At 41.4% G+C, this 18,737-nt stretch overlaps 1 protein-coding gene across 1 annotated transcript in view; it reads right to left on the minus strand.

The window, feature by feature from the left end:
- Positions 1-2,671: 2,671 nt before the first annotated feature.
- The window catches only part of LOC142662679 (free fatty acid receptor 3-like), a 96,010-nt gene continuing 79,944 nt past the window's right edge, over positions 2,672-18,737 (minus strand). Inside the window, exon 2 of the mRNA XM_075840891.1 lies at positions 2,672-3,518. Coding sequence (XP_075697006.1) covers positions 2,672-3,518 — 847 coding nt within the window. The remainder of the gene's footprint in view (positions 3,519-18,737) is intronic.

Genomic DNA, 18,737 nt, shown 5'->3' on the forward strand with positions numbered 1-18,737 from the left:
CTAAAATGAATGCTGAATTCTGATTGGTTGTTATGGGCACCATGTCTACCTCTCCTCTGAGACCGATCCACACGTGTGACCTGTTTGGTTTTTACCCTAAATACAGCATTTCTCTTTGTGCAGTCGTCAGTAGCATGGCACATTATATACAGATATATTATATTTGAAGATATTTATAAATCATTAGTTGCGTCAAACAACCATACAGACCGTTTTGTCTGATTAGCTCCTCAGTCGTATAATTAATAAAAAAGATATAGTAAGTGGAGCCTTAGTTGGGTTGGGATGCAGCGCTGGTCCGGACAACTTTCAGCGTCATGACGCTGAATGGTTTAAAGACCCATGCTGCGACCAGAGTTGAAGAGGACCCTGCTCAGTAGTGAGAAGGGTAAGTATAAGATTATTGACTGCCAGGGCCATGTGATAGGCTTAGATACTGGGACAGCGACAGTATCACACTGTGTACTGTCTGCTGAGACCTGTATCTAAGCCTTCCTTGTGGTCAGGGCCATACCTGCCATGAGGCGAGGCGAGCCTCTCGCCTCAGGTGGTGGCCTGCTGCCTTTCTGAGGGGGCGGCGGTGGCACCATCCGAAATCTATAGCCTCCACCACTCCTGCACTAGAATTGTATTTGCATTTATAGAGCGCAGATATAACTAATGGAATCACTAGTGCTGGCAGGGCAGGGAACATTAGTTCCTTGCTTTGCGATTCAGCGCATTTTAATGATACAGGCAGTGCGATGACGTCATCGCACCACCTGTGTCGTTTAGCTTGAGCAGACCTATTCAGAAGAGACCTGGCCTGCGTCGCTAGAGGAACAGGTAAATAGATGGGAATAGGTGAGTATATAAAGTTTCATTTTTTTTCCAGTGAACATTGTGAGTGGTATTATCTACAGAAGGCTCTATGGAGGGCTCTATCTACAGGGGGCTCTGTCTATAGTATACTCTATGGGGACACTATATGGTGTACGCTGTATGGTGGGGGGAACTACCTACAGGTGACTCAATGGGGGCACTATCTACAGGGTGCTGTGTGGTGGCCACTATCTACAGGAGGATCTATGGGGGGCTCAATGGGGGCACTAGCTACAGGGGGCTTTATGAGGGGCATTATCTACAGGGGGCTTTATGAGGGGCAGTATCTACAATGGGCTTTATGAGGGGCACTATCTACAGGGGGTTTTATCATGGCCACTATCTACCGGGGGCTCTTTGGGGGGCACTATCTACAGGAGGCTCTATGGGGACACTACCTTCAGGGGGGCACGGTGTGTGGCACTTCTCTACAGGGGGCACCGTGTGTGTGGTTGGTGCTTTATTTTATAGTGTGTGGCACGATTGTATTCAGGGACACAGTATAGGGTGCTATTATAATCATATGCGCAGTGTGTGGCACCATGAGAATTTTATCTTCATTTATAGGTGCAGGAATAGTTGAAAAGTTAGGAGCCGAAGACATCTGAGCGGCAAACTGCAGAAATGGGTCGTGGCCAGGAGAAGTCGTAATGATGGAAAAGAATAGAGATAAATAACGATGATTATCTGAGAAGACGTCACATGTGAGTCACTGAATGGAAATGTCTATTCTGCTTCTAACTGCGTTGTATCAGTACTGTAGTCACTGTATGATCTGCAGCGTATCCCTACCACTGTTAAGGCCATACTGGGAGCTGTAGATTTATGCCATACAAGCCTTTATAGCAGGGTTTAAACTGAATTTGAAAATGATCTCTGTACGGAGGTGTATTTGTGCTGGTACTATATATATGTACTAAGCTTGGTTCTGGTGCTGTATTTTTGTACTGAGCTTGGTTCTGGTGTTGTATATATGAACTGATCTTCGTTCTGGTGTTGTATTTATGTACTGAGCTTTGTTCTTGTGCCGTATTTATGCTGCATGCCAGCCTTACATTACCAAGCACAATGCCAAGTGTCGGATGGAGTGTTGTAAAGCCTGGACTCTGGAGCAGTGGAAACATGTTCTATGGAGCGACACTTCTCTATCTGGTGGTCTGATGGACGAGTCTGGGTTTGGTAAATGCCAGGAGAACGTTATCTGCCTGACCGCATTGTGCCTGCTGTAAAGTTTGGTGGAGGAGGGATAATGTTATAGGGTTGTTTTTCAGGGGTTGGCCTAGGCATCTTAGTTCCAGTGAAGGAAAATCTTAATTCTTCAGCATAAAAAGACATTTTAGACAATTGTAACTTCCAACTTTTTGGGAACAGTATGTGGTTTGGCTCCTTTCTGTTTCGGTATGACTGTGCCCTAGTGCACAAGATCCATAAAGACATGGTTGGGTAGATATACGCAATACAATTCTGTCTGCCTGCAGCCACTACCGGAGGGAGATCAGGAGATTAGTGAATACAGTTTTTTTTATATACATATATACAATTTTTGGATTGTAGTCATAATATATAAGTATCATATAAGCGAACCATATCAATAATACAATGTATTCATTAAAAACATTTGTTACATTGTCCTTGGATGTTGCTGCTTGAAGACAAAGGTGAATAGTTATACAAGGATTCCTTCAGGTGATATAGGGCTATTGAGCTCTACAATGTCTGTGTCCCTTCCTTAACGTTGACTTTCTTCGAGGTTATTGGGCTGCTCAGGCAATGCTTGAATATCAAAAATTCTAACACTGACCGTGTAGTCTCAAGTGGAGGACATATCTAGACTGCTGTCTCTAAATGGAGGATCACATGGTGGCAGACAGAGCTTCTTACATGGACAGATGCTCCTTAATTTTACCAATAGGGCAGCTAAGAAGTCACAAAAAGTTTTTTGGACAGTCATTGACGTGAAATAAAAAACAACCGGGTCCAACGTGGCATTAAATGTGCTGAGAAGTAGAGCATCCACCCTCCATGTTGGGCTCCTGTTTTGTATTATTCCAACAATATGAGATATGTTGTATGGAGCAAAGCAGATGCAAAAGTTGGCAAGAGTGGCCATGGCCAAGCCAATGGCTCGTTGCTTCCTCTTCTTTTGGATGTTGGGTAGGGACATCAGAATGCGTACAAAGTTGATGTAGCAATAAAGAGTTATGATGGATGGTATGAAGAAAAGGACCACTCCCATCTCCAAACGTACCGGGAGCAGAACCTTCAGTTGCTCCTCATTAAACTGTTCGTAGCATTTGGTTTCGTTACTAGCTGTGGCATTATTGGGTATAGAGTACTGCACCACATAAACAATGCTGCAGTGGGCATAGGCTATGAACCAGAAGATGATGCTTGTGAATGTTGCATAGGCAGGTTTGCGATGGAGCTTGTATTTTATTGGAAAAGCCACCCCAAGGTAACGTTCTATACTGACGGCTGTGAGGAACAAAGTGCTGATGTAGATGCTGCTATAATAGAAAAAACCTGTAAGGGGACAAAGAAACAATGGCATATCCCAAATCATACCAGAGGCAGCCTCCCGCATCTTCAAAGGAAGGAAAAGTAGCAAGATGAGGTCCGAGATGGTTAGGTTAAGGAGAAGGATGTCCACCGGAGTTGGCTTCTTATGAACCTTGACTACAAAGGCGTAGAAAGCCAACAAGTTAGAAGGCAGGCCCATCATGAAAGTGAAAATGTAGATGGCCAAGACTGCCCTATTGTGCTGATCATCTACAAGAAGGTCCCTTTAAACAAAAGAAACAAAATTATGATTAGTAATACGTTGAGAAATGGAACGGTCAAGTCGAAAGAAACCAAGACTAATTTTTTAGAGGTTTTCCAACTAAGAACATTTATCATCTATCCACAGTATAGGTGATAAGCGTATGATCGCTGGCAGCCTCACCACTGGGACACCCACCTATTGCTAAAACGGGGGTCCTGAGCCCCCATTCTTTTTCACTGCACGATTACAATAAGGAAAAATTTTAACGCAGTGTTGGTCGCGCATGTGCGCACGGTAACTCAGTGGTTAGCACTATTGCATTTACGAGCTGGGGTCCTGGGTTCAAATCCAACCAAAGGACAACATCTGCCTGGAGTTTGTATGTTCTCCCCGTGTTCTCCTCCGGGTACCTCTGGTTTCCTCCCACATGCCAAAAACATACCGATAGGGAATTTAGATTGTGAGCCCCAATGGGGACAGTAAGTGAGGACCTCACTTGGTGCTATATAAGTAACAGAAAGAAATAAAATCAATAGCTATGGGGCCAACGGAGACCGCCAAGTAGAGCACTCGGCTGTTTCTGTCAGCTCCATGGACAGTGAATGAAATGGCCGGGCACATGCTGAACAGCCGCTGTAGTCAAAATCCTTCTTTGGGCATTGGGACTCTCGGTATCATGATGACCATACCACCTTTTTGTTACAGGCCAGTTTTTTTTAAATAAAAGCTTAATCCCCCCCACTCTTAGACATATCTAGTCACAATTTGTGAGCCGGATATAAAAGTATCCTCATAAGGTTTTATTATGCAACTTTTTATGGAGTAATCTAATAAACTAGATGTTAATTGAGCTGTTCCATACTCGGCGGGTCAGCTGCTGTCTGTTCTCTAATCACCACTGTAATAAATAATCTTATTTTGAATGAGACAATTTGCATGGATCACTTCCTCCTAAATGGAGATAAGATATGCAAAGGCTGCAGCCGACTGATTAAAACCAGCGTCCAAGTTGTTTAAAAACCATGGAAATAGAATTGGAACAAAGTGGACACTTGTAAATCCCATTAGGGCAGGACTCAAAGGCAAGAAGTTTGACAGCCTCTATGGGCAATCCCCTAATCCTGCTTTTTGAAGGAAATGCCACATTGATCCATCACCAGGCATGCCATTCAAGTTGGCTCTCAAAAAACGGCATCAAATTCAAGCAAATTGGATTCCTGTTGATGGATCCTACTGTATTTGACAAAATTGATCAATCATGAGTTATTAATAGTCTCTTGTTTGATTCTCATGGCTGATCTTATAGTCCAACATCCTCCCCTTTTTCCATCAGCTGTATCTGGCATATGCTTACATACCCTTCTTCCATATAGATTTTCAGTTAAGCTCAGCAGTTATGGGCAGCGGTGCAGAGATTGTGGTCACAACCGGCCTTGGAGCCATAGGGAGCCCAAAAGGTCCCATATGAGGAGATCAGTACTATAAATGATGATCGTTAAGGGCCTTATATTGGGGCACAGGAGCTTCAAGTTACCCCTCCGGTTATAAGGATGACAATAGCTGGTAGTTGGAGGATTAAAAATAGAAAAAATTGACCAAATATGCTAGGAGCTGCTGCTTTAAAGAAGGATTTAATAGTGGCTACGCGTTTCGACGCAGGACATGCATCTTCATCAAGCCATAAACCGTCTTCATCAGGTCTATGGCCTGATGAATCCTTCTTTAAAGCAGCAGCGCCTAGCATATTTGGTCCATTTTTCCTATTTTTAATCCTCTACCTGGCGGTAAATTTCCGTTTACCGGTTTGGACCTGGGCATCAGCTGTATCTCTGAGTTCTTAATACAAACGACACACACTCTGGGTGTGTCTGCCTAAGCACATCCGCTGCAGTGGATAATACTACGTAGGCTGGATTTTTTGTTGCTTTTTCACCAGCGTTGTGCCTGCTTTGCACAACCCTTCTAGGTGAGCATACTTTAATCCTTTCCGTTTTACATTTACCCGTGGGTAATCTACACTATGTAGCGCCGTGTTTGTTCTTTTCTCTCTGTTTAATAGCTGTTAGTTGACTGAGGCATCTTGAGGGCACCAGGGGAAATGATTCTTTGGGTCCACCATTAACCCATCCAGATCAAGTGCATGTCGACTCTCTCGTTAGGACTATGATTTGTCAGAACCTGTGCCCAATGGAGGCTCCTTTGTTTTTACTATGGGCCAGGCTAAGCCCAATAGGTGCCCATTTAACCAATGTTCAGCCGCCTTTTTGTAGTCTAAAAAAATAATGAAATTTGAAACATTGTAATATTTTGGAAGCTTTTTTTTTTTTTAACTGATACAATCTTTGTATATTTAGAATATTTAGAATTTTGTAAGTTTGTGTTTGGCTCTGATATTGTTATCAGTGTGTAGAAGTGATTTAGTACGTATGATTTGTGCCAACACAGAAAGTTTTTGTGATTCAGCGGATTGAAACATCCTATGTAAACAATGGTGCAGAATGGGTCGTTTTACTAAAGCTGCTCGAAAATATAATTTCCCAGGGTACAAAGCAAATACTGGGGATTTCCTGGATTTCATACCTTCTATAACGTCCCAGTCAAGGCCCGTTGTCCTCACTCACCCCTCGACGGCCGCGACTGCAGACCTCCATGTTCTGGCCGGCGTCTCCTTCCTAGGAGACGCCCTCACTCACTTCCGCTCTGCTCTACAGGGTCCCCTAGGGTGCGCGGACTTGTTCCCGGCCTTAAAGGGCCAGCATGCGCATGTGAAATGAATTACAAATTACCACAAGATCACCCTGGACTATAAAAAGGGCCCTGCCCTTTCACTCCTTGCCTGAGTATTGTTGGGTTATTCCCATGTTAGTCGTATCCTGTTCCCAGTGTTCCCATGCCCTGCTACCTGTATCCCGTGCTGTGTTTGTTCCTGTGCCTCTGCTCATGTTGGAGTCATGTTGTGTCACCTGTCACGCCTGCTGTCATACACCACGTCTGGTGTCATCTGCCACACCTGGTATCACCTGCCACGTTTGACGCCATCTACCTTCAAGTTCCATCTGTGCCTAAGTCTCTGCTACTGTCTGGACTTTTACATGCACTCTTGTGCTAGGACTTTGCATAGACTGTTGTTTGGCCAGCTACTACTCCGCTACGGCGTTGTGGCCTAGTGGGTCCACATACCCACGGATGGTGACACTTTCATTGACATATTCAGTCCTTTAAAGGGAACTCCACCCTAAATTCCTATTGGCTAATTCATATAATACAAAGGATAGTATTATAAATTAGCAGATAACGTTCTCTCCTCCCAAAACAGTAAAGGATAATATAAGTAGGAGTTGGGGGACCCATGAATGAATGAGCTATGATGACAAATTCCTTTTCCATATGTTCGACACAGAACTACTCCAGAAGTATTTTTGTTCTAAATTACTTTGCATTGGACGTGCCAAAAATGGAAAATACATAGAGAATTCTGAGTCTCTAACCAATATTAGTGGGGTTCAGGTCCAGCCACAAGAACCTTCATTCCAGAAAATAAGTTTATCTGACATATCCCCATCCATACTATCTCCTAACATATCTCTATGACATCAGAGAAGCAAGAATGGACAACAGGAGGGGCAAAAAGGCCAATTGTCTCTGGGCCTCCACTATCTACAGGTCTCCACCATGCTGTACCATATTTGTACCATATGTAGTGGCCCCAAGGGGGAAAAGCCTGTTCTCCAGATTTTTTAATGATGTGAATTGGCTTCTATTTCATCCCTGATGCATCTGTGAGCGCCATATGGAAGAAACTTGCAAGTCCAGCTCCACATTAAGTGATTTTAATGGAGGTAAAGCCATGGATGAAATCAACTTCAGTTGGCAGGAACCAATGAAAATATGACTTTGCTATAGGAAAGTTGGCTGCTGATTTGGGCGCTCCATTCCGTTGCGGAAAAACTGCAGTATTTACACATCGCGTGAACTGACCCTTAGGCTCTGGTCACATCTCGTTATGTGAACATGTTTGACAAATGTGCCGGAAAAGCTCCTGGCACATACACCAAACCTAGCCGTAGGCCCCCTATTTAGCCCATGTAGGCCAAATGTGTGTCCAATTGGCCACTATAGGGGTGATATGAGCCGCCATATTTTTTTTTACTGTATAGGATAGCACAGTGGGCCACTGCAAAAAATGTGTGGCATACATGTTTTTTAACATTGTGGCTAATGGGTGACAAATGCCACTGTATATAGGTCTGAGGTACAGGTCGGGGAACACTCCTGACATAACCTTCTGACATATAAATGTGAACAGAGCCTTAGAGCGGAACCTTTCTAAAAGACCACCTCTATGAGAAGACCAGCTGATTAGTTAGATCAGATTTCCTGTGACAGATTTTCAATTCCATCATATCCTATACATACTCGTCATCTTCTTTGAGGGGATCACCCCGTAGAATTACATTAAAATGCAATTTTGGGTGCTCATGTCTAAGGTTTCTCTGAAAATGATTATAGTTGGAACAACCCTTTATACTTGTCCCAAAAAATACGGAACTATGTTTATTCAATAATATCCTTTTAATTGCTTAGTCCTAGTGGAATATTAAAATGGTCAATAATTTACCCATAATACACTTTTTTTTATCCGGTGAACCTGTATTTTAATTATTCTGCTTGAGGCCAGATTACACGTTGTGCGCAGAGTCAACACTACATAGGATAAGATAATTGTCCGCACAGTCTGGCTACTGATATCCTCTCCCAATCTGTCACGTTGCAGCTCTTTCCATACGCAGGATTTATTGACACAGCTGCCAGCCCATTGAAACGCTGTGTATGTACATGGGATTGCTGAGAGACTACAACTACTATTGTCCATAGAAATTAACAAGCGGCAATAACACTTACAACATAACCAAATACAATAGTGGTGATTTCAGTGATTTCACAAGGTTTTAATTCCTGAAAGATAGGGAAATGTAACTATGATGCAAGTGTATTTCCACTATAAGCTTATTAATAATCAGCTCCAGTAACAGCTTAAAATAACAAAAGATCAGTAAATATCCCCGACTTACATGGGCAAACATTTAATAAAATAGGTTTTACATAATCCATTTCATAAATGTCCCTCCCATCATGGTGCAAAAGGAAGCACAGTTCTCAAATAACTTAAAAGCAACTTACTGTACGTCTGTGCTTAATGTCACCCCTTCTGAGTAATGAAAATATCTATATAACTACTATAATACTGCCCACTACGTACAAGTATAAAACTACTATAATACTGCCTCCTATTTACAAGAATATAACTACTATAATACTGCCCCTATATACAAGAATATAACTACTATAATACTGCCCCCTATATACAAGAATATAACTACTATAATACTGCCTCCTATATACAAGAATATAACTACTATAATACTGCCTCCTATATACAAGAATATAACTACTATAATACTGCTCCTATATACACGAATATAACTACTATAATACTGCCTCCTATATACAAGAATATAACTACTATAATACTGCTCCTATATACAAGAATATAACTACTATAATACTGCTCCTATATACAAGAATATAACTGCTATAATACTGCCCCTATATACAAGAATATAACTACTATAATACTGCCCCTATATACAAGAATATAACTACTATAATACTGCCCCTATATACAAGAATATAACTACTAATACTGCCCCTATATACAAGAATATAACTACTATAATACTGCCCCTATATACAAGAATATAACTACTATAATACTGCCCCTATATACAAGAATATTACTACTATAATACTACCCCCTATATACAAGGATATAACTACTATAATACTGCCCCTATATACAAGGATATAACTACTATAATACTGCCCCTATATACAAGAATATTACTACTATAATACTACCTCCTATATACAAGAATATAACTACTATAATAGTGCTCCTATATACAAGAATATAACTACTATAATATTGCCCCTATATACAAGAATATAACTACTAATACTGCCCCTATATACAAGAATATAACTACTAATACTGCCCCTATATACAAGAATATAACTACTATAATACTGCCCCTATATACAAGAATATAACTACTATAATACTGCTCCTATATACAAGAATATAACTACTATAATACTGCCCCCTATGTACAAGAATATAACTACTATAATACTGCCCCCTATATACAAGAATATAACTACTATAATACTGCCCCCTATATACAAGAATATAACTACTATAATACTGCTCCTATATACAAGAATATAACTACTATAATACTGCTCCTAAATACAAGAATATAACTACTATAATACTGCCCCTATATACAAGAATATAACTACTATAATACTGCCCCCTATATACAAGAATATAACTACTATAATACTGCTCCTATATACAAGAATATAACTACTATAATACTGCCCCCTATTTACAAGAATATAACTACTATAATACTGCTCCTATATACAAGAATATAACTACTATAATACTGCCCACTACGTACAAGTATATAACTACTATAATACTGCCCCCTATTTACAAGAATATAACAACTATACTACTGCCCCTATATACAAGAATATATCTACTATAATACTGCCCCTATATACAAGAATATAACTATTATAATACTGCCCCCTATATACAAGAATATAACTACTATAATACTGCCACCTATATACAAGAATATAACTACTATAATACTGCCTCCTACATACAAGAATATAACTACTATAATACTGACCCCTATATATAAGAACATAAGCACTATAATACTGTCTCCTATATACAAGAATATAACTACTATAATACTGCTCCTATATACAAGAATATAACTACTATAATACTGCCCCCTATATACAAGAATATAACTACTATAATACTGCTCCTATATACAAGAATATAACTACTATAATACTGCTCCTAAATACAAGAATATAACTACTATAATACTGCCCCTATATACAAGAATATAACTACTATAATACTGCCCCCTATATACAAGAATATAACTACTATAATACTGCTCCTATATACAAGAATATAACTACTATAATACTGCCCCCTATTTACAAGAATATAACTACTATAATACTGCTCCTATATATAAGAATATAACTACTATAATACTGCCCACTACGTACAAGTATATAACTACTATAATACTGCCCCCTATTTACAAGAATATAACAACTATACTACTGCCCCTATATACAAGAATATATCTACTATAATACTGCCCCTATATACAAGAATATAACTATTATAATACTGCCCCCTATATACAAGAATATAACTACTATAATACTGCCACCTATATACAAGAATATAACTACTATAATACTGCCCCCTATATACAAGAATATAACTACTATAATACTGCCCCTATATACAAGAATATAACTACTATAATACTGCCCTTATATACAAGAATATAACTACTATAATACTGCCTCCTATATACAGGAATATAATTACTATAATACTGCCCCTATATACAAGAATATAACTACTATAATACTGCTCCTATATACCAAAATATAACTACTATAATACTGCCCCTATATACAAGAATATAACTACTATAATACTGCCCCTATATACAAGAATATAACTACTATAATACTGCCCCCTATATACAAGAATATAACTACTATAATACTGCTCCTATATACAAGAATATAACTACTATAATACTGCCCCCTATATACAAGAATATAACTACTATAATACTGCCTCTATATACAAGAATATAACTACTATAATACTGCTCCTATATACAAGAATATAACTACTCTAATACTGCCTCCTATACACAAGAATATAACTACTGTAATACTGCCTCCTATATACAAGAATATAACTACTATAATACTGCCCCTATATACAAGAATATAACTACTATAATACAGCCCCTATATACAATAATATAACTACTATAATACAGCCCCCTGTATACAAGAACATAACTACTATAATACTGCCCCCTGTATACAAGAACATAACTACTATAATACTGTCTCCTATATACAAGAATATAACTACTATAATTATATTTTTTATTTGAAAACTTGCAACAAAATAATACAATACCTTTGCAATACACTCATAACAGGTAAAGAAAATAAACATTTGTCTCTTAATAACATCACAATCATTAAACAAACCATAATATATGAATATTGCTCCAGTATAGATTGTTTCAACTGTTTTTCATGATATTTTTCTAGACGGTATTACAGGAGAGTTTTTCTTTATTGGTGACCGGGCAGCATCGCGCACACCACAGAGGGTACATGGTCACCACATTTATGACATATAGGAATCCTCTATGATATAAACAGAAATCGGGCTAGAAGTCTCCATACAGCAGCTGAGAGTTTCACTGTCCCACTAGATGTGGTGACTGCAGGGACACTGCAGGGACATTACTCTGTAGATAAGTCTCTTGTATAGAGATGACATTGGTTTTGTCGTCAGACAGACGCTGGAATATCGCCCGCCGCCTGCTCCTATTCTTCACACTGTTCACATTGATGGAGGTGATTTTCAGCCTCATCCTGGTTACATGTCTTTCCTACTTTTTTTCCTTCTTCCACTGCTATGTCCTGTAACACCCCATCTTTTGGTGGACATTGGGGGATCAGCATCTTCATCCTGAGGTTCGTCATCTGGGTTGTGTGAGGAGACTTGCTCCATCTCTGCTTCTGCTTCCTGGTCATCTTCCCCCAGCGCACAGTAACGTCCCCCAGTTATCGCCAGCACTGGAGACTCCGGTGATTTCTTTGCAGCAGTGATTTTTTTCCTAGAAGAATCATCTGTTTTACTTCTCCTTTTAACCGTCTGAAATCCCTCCTCATCGATACTAGTTGCTGCGGCTGGATCAGCTGGTTTTTTACTGGTCGCTGCGGCTGGCCCAGCTGGTTTTTTACTGGCCGCTGCGGCTGGATCAGCTGGTTCCTTACTGGTCGCTGCGGCTGGATCAGCTGGTTCCTTACTGGTGTTGGGCAGATGTTTAGATGTTTTGGTGACAGAATGACTGGATATTTTACTTTTAGCATGACCTCTATTTTCAGTGGCTGGTGACACTTGTGCAGCATCCACAGATGAGACATTCGCCTCTGGAGCAGGGTCTCTGGTACTTCGGCTCACATCATCGTTGGGACTTCCAGATTCTGGGGTTGTATCTACACATATGGAGACATCCTCCTGGTCTTCCTCCATGGCTTCATTAAAGGTCTCCTCTTTATTATGTTCTGCATGCGGACACTCCCGGAATGTATGTCCAGGTCCTAAGCACAGGTTACAGATGACAGGTCCTGTACAATCGTCCTTCACATGCCCAAACTGACCACATAGTGAGCACTTAATACGGGAACAGTTGAATGCCAGGTGTCTGCCCCCACATCTATGGCACAGTCGCGGTTGACCAGGGTAGTAACATACGCCTCTCTCCGAGCCCAGGTAGAATGAGTGCGGGAGATGTCTGGTCACTCCATTCTCCTGAACCAGCTGGATCTTGACAGAATATCCTCCATTCCAGATCTCCTCCTCATCATAGATCTTTGTTGGCAGTCTCTTCACCTCACAATATCTGCTCAACCAGTGCTGCAAATCTGCCAGAGCCACCACCTCAGACTGGAACAGGACGGTGGCGGTGACTACCTGGGGTTTAGTCAGCTGGATGACATGTAGATGCTCCCACATCGCGTGCTCCTTTGTATCGTTATAAATACTCCAGAACAAGTCTAGACTATATTGCAGCTTGAAACTGATGTCATAATTCCAGCTGGAGGGAACGTGGATCAGAGCGAACACCTCAGAAGCTTTAAACTTCATAAACTCCTTCAACAAAACTTTCCCAATATAGAGTCTGGAGGGGAGGTTTTCCTCTGGTCCTGAGTACCTGATTCTGACCGCGTTCCTCCTCTGAGGTGCGGGGTTAGTCGGTCTTGTGACGCTGGAGAACAGTCTCCTGTACTGAGGTCTGTCAGCAGGTGGGTCAGGACTGGACCTCTCCTCAGCTGATTGTACTGCAGATCCTCCTGTGTCTGCTCCTGATCGCTGTGTAACCTGCACTCCATTCACTGACACTGTGGACGGCTGAACCTCCAGAACAGGGTCTGCAATGTCCGCCTCAGCCTGTGCCGCTGGTTCATCAGATATCAGACTGTCAATCACTGCGGTGAGCGAGGTCTCACAATGTCAGTATATGCGGCACTTTCTTGCTCACTCCCAGGAGTGCCACTCGTATTCACTTCATCAGTACTGCACATAGAGTCTACTGCAGTTAACCCCTCATCAGCTGGCACAAATTTCTCTGCAGCTTTAGCAGCATTTGTGTTGGCTGATTGTACAGACCCCACACATGATGAGAGATGTGATCCTCCAGCCACTGCAAACGCATATCTTCCAGGGTTTCCCTGCTCCACAATATTATAGTCAGTGTCTTTTTTTGCAATGATATTTTTTCTCTTCACAGTTTGGGCTCTGGTCTCCTTTTTGTTCTCAATTGCCCAGTTCTTTATTTTGGGCACTGTGCATGATTCTTTCTGCAATCTCTCCTTCAATATCACCAGCTCACGTGTGCAAACATCCAGACACTCACATTTCATCAGCTTTGCCTTTAGATCAGTCTCTTGGTTAATTTCAGTTCTCAATTTGCGAACTTGCATTTCCATTTTAAAGATATTTTTCTTTGTCATTTTTGTGCACAATTCACCAACATCATGAGATTCAGTTGACTCACCAGCCACCATTTCCAGATCATCACCTCCACCATCTCCATGCTGCAGGCCAAACTCCAGACTCTGGGCTTTCCCAGGATCATCAGCCCAGGACCCCTCCCCTCCACCTGGGTCAGAAGCCATGCATAGTCCTAACAGGGAGCTCACAAGCACACGTCTATCCTCTCCTATGGACAAGAATATAACTACTATAATACTGCCCCTATATACAAGAATATAACTACTATAATACTGCCCCCTATATACAAGAATATAACTACTATAATACTGCCCCCTATATACAAGAATATAACTACTATAATACTGCCCCCTATATACAAGAATATAACTACTATAATACTGCCCCTATATACAAGAATATAACTACTATAATACTGCCCCTATATACAAGAATAGAATTACTATAATACTGCCCCCTATATACAAGAATATAACTACTATAATACTGCCCCTATATACAAGAATATAACGACTATAATACTGCACCTATATACACGAATATAACTACTATAATACTGCCCCCTATATACAAGAATATAACTACTATAATACTGCCCCTATATACAATAATATAACGACTATAATACTGCACCTATATACAAGAATATAACGACTATAATGATCTTTTTTATTTGAAAACTTGCAACAAAATATTACAATGTATTTACAAGACAGTCATGACAAATATAGAACAAAACTTGTCTCTTAATAACATCACAAATATTAAACAAAGCATGATATATTAATATTCCTCCAGTATAAATTCAAATTATTTTCCATATCTTTCCTATACACAGTCTTAAGACTTTCCAAGATATTATGCCTGACAGTATTACAGGAGAGTTCTTCTTTATTGATGACCAGGCTGCATCGCGCACACCACAGATGATACAGGGTCACCACATTTATGACATATAATGAACTTCTATCATATACACTAAGTTCAGGCTGGAAGTCTCCATACAGTAGCTGAGAGTATGGCTGTCCCACTAGATGTGGTAACTGCAGGGACAGGGACACAGCTTCCCATAATTGTATACTGAAAGGACACTCTAGCAGTAGATGTTCCATGGTCTCTAGTATCTGGGGACACTCTTCTCTAGGACAGAATCTGTCCAACATGAATCTACACTTAAGGTTGACTCTAACATACATTTTGCCATGGAATCCTAACCATGCCACGTCCCTCATGTGCGGAGGAACTCTAGAGTCATCCAGGATTTTTGCAGCCTGTCTTATATCAAGGCTCGGGGCTTCCCTCAATTGTATATGGACAGTGAACTGACATCTAAGGAGCTTCTTGTACAACTCCTTCCTATGGAGTAACTTGACATCATCATATAAGATCTTCCATTTAATGATCTTCCTGATTATATTGACTCCATACCAAGACACGTTATTCTTAATGCGCCCTGAGATCCTCTTTATGGGGTCACCTATTGACCACACAGACACAAACTGCTGGATCTGACTTTTAAACAAACTGCCCCATGGCTTCACCTCAGCATTCTTACAAAATAAAAAATTCTTCATCAGAAACATAAGACTAAAGAAGAGCTCCGGGCAGGGCATGGAGAGACCACCTTCCTTATGAGGGAGATAGACAATGTTCCTCCTGACTACATTGACCCTGTTACCCCACAAGAAGCGGAAGAAAACGTTTGTCAGTCTGGGAAGTAAAGTATCCGGTACTGGAAACACCACACTGATATATAGGAAGAGCGGGAGGAGGAAGCTCTTCAACAGGCGGACCTTCTCCTGATACGTCAGCCGCCAGTGCTTCCAGCTCAGCACCTTCTGCTCACACAGCGCTAACTTCTCCTCCCAGTTCACCTTCCCTTCATCCACAGCTCCAAACACAACCCCCAAAATCTTTATCTTCTCCTGAACTGTTCTGAAGGGCACCGAGAAGACATCGCTGTCACTTCCCAACCACAAGGCCTCGCTCTTCTCCATATTCACAGCAGAATTAGACACCTGGGAAAACCTGGCTATCTCTTGCTGTAGAGCTGCACAGTCACCAGCAGAAGACAACATGACCGTCACGTCATCCGCATAGGCGCAGAACTTTATCTCCTCTACTTTATTCTGCAAATGACATTTCAACCCCATAAACTTTTTATTGTCCTGCAATTTCCTTAAAAATGGATCCAGACTAAACACATATAATAATGGGCTGAGAGGGCAGCCTTGCCGCACACCCGACTTTATACTGAAGGCGTCTGCCAAGTGACCATTAATCAGAGGCCGGCTAACTGCCTCCTTATACAGAACCTGCAGCCATTGTACAAACTGCGCAGGAAGGCCGTACTCCAACAACACCTGATACAGGTAGTCATGATGGACTCTATCAAAGGCCTTACTCTGGTCTAAGCCTACTATATATGTCCCCACCTCATGCTGCTTAATATAAGTCATGGATTCTCTCATCAGCAGCAAGGAGTCCTCTATAGTCCGGCCTTTCACACCACACGTCTGATTAGGGATGATGAGATCATCCGCCACCTCACTCAGCCTGTAATACTAGATCTTGGCCAGGATTTTATAATCCGTGTTCAGCAGGGACAATGGACGCCAATTTTTTAAATCTTTCTGATTTCCCTTCTTTGCTAGGAGAACTAGAACAGATTTATACTGCGATTGTAAAAGTTTCCCAGCAGAGAGGCAATCATTATATACCTGCACCAGGTCAGGGGCCAATAAATCCCTGAACTCCTTATAAAACTCGCTGGTCAGGCCGTCCAGACCAGGACTCTTCTTGGTTTTTAAGGAGTCGATGCTCCTCTTTACCTCCTCCTCAGATATAGGGTCAGCCATGCCATCTGCCTGCGCTGGATCTAATTTTGGCAGGGTCACACTCTTCAGATAGGCCTTTATGTCGCCATCTCTAATCTGACTCCCTTCAAACAGTTTTCCATAATAATTTCCAATGATTTTATGAAGTTTTTTCTGTTCTGATTGCTCCATCCCGTTCTCATCTAATAGACTCACCAGACGTTTCTTACTAACCCGGTTCTTACAGGCAATAAAGGGATCTGGGGTATGAACCCCCCAACTATCAAACTGGCCTTCTGCCTTCAGAGACTTGAGGCGATCATACTGCAGCTGTCTCATCTTCTGCTTTATCTGGCGGACGCTCTCTCAGTCTACCTGCTCTCCACTATTCATCTTACTATATAGACGGCTCAGTAGCAGTCTCAGGGCAGAATACCTCATATACTCCATATTACTCCGTCTCTTTGCAGCTCTTATAATAAACTGCTTGATGTCTCTTTTCATGTCCTCCCACCACTCCGCTGTATCATCGCACATACACTGGGTAGTTCTCCGGTCGTTATAAAATGTGATAAAGGACTCTTTAAACTGTGGATCCTGGAGCGCAGAGCTATTTACCTTCCAGTAGCCCTTACCATAGACCACAGCATCGTCCAGATCCAGCGTTACACTCACCATACAATGGTCGGAGAACTCTATAGGACTTATCCTATACTGAGAACACTTCAATTCTTTCTTAATGTACACACGGTCTATTCTGCTTGCATGACCTCCCTTATGATAAGTGTAGGCTTTACGACTACAATGTAGACCATAGGGGTCCACTAAATGAGCCTGCTGGACTAGACTATTGAGAAAATTTTCATCATATCTCAATCTTTTGTGACTACTGGAACGATCCACATTACTGGAGACACTATTGAAGTCACCACTCAAAATAAAGACCTTAGAAGTAAAACAATAGGGCTTAATATTTTGGAATAATTCCCTCCTCTCTTTCCTGGTTTGCTGGGCATAGATATTAATGACTCTATAATGTACAGTGTCCAGGGTAAAGTCCAGCATCAGGCAGCGGCCGGAGCAGAGCTCCAGGACTTTCTCCACTTGTACATCCATATTATTAAATAGAATTCCTACGCCATCATTTCGTTCCAGTCCAAAGGACCAGAATGATGGTCCGTGTCTCCAGTCTCTCTTGGCTGCGTACACCTGAGCATTGCTCTTCAGATAAGTCTCTTGTATAAAGATGATGTCAGATTTGTCGTCAGACAGACGCTGGAATATCGCCTGCCGCCTGCTCCTATTCTTCACACTGTTCACATTGATGGAGGTGATTTTCAGCATCATCCTGGTTACAGATCTTTCCTACTTTTTTTCCTTCTTCCACTGCTATGTCCCGTTACACCCCATCTTTTGGTGGACATTGGGGGGTCAGAGTCTTCATCCTGAGGTTCGTCGTCTGGGTTGCGTGAGGAGACTTGCTCCATCTCTGCTTCTTCTTCCTGGTCATCTTCTCCCAGCGCACAGTAACGTCCCCCCGTTATCGCCAGCACTGGAGACTCCGGTG

The sequence above is a fragment of the Rhinoderma darwinii genome, chromosome 10, assembly GCF_050947455.1.
Source record: "Rhinoderma darwinii isolate aRhiDar2 chromosome 10, aRhiDar2.hap1, whole genome shotgun sequence".
Taxonomy (NCBI): Eukaryota; Metazoa; Chordata; class Amphibia; order Anura; family Rhinodermatidae; genus Rhinoderma; species Rhinoderma darwinii.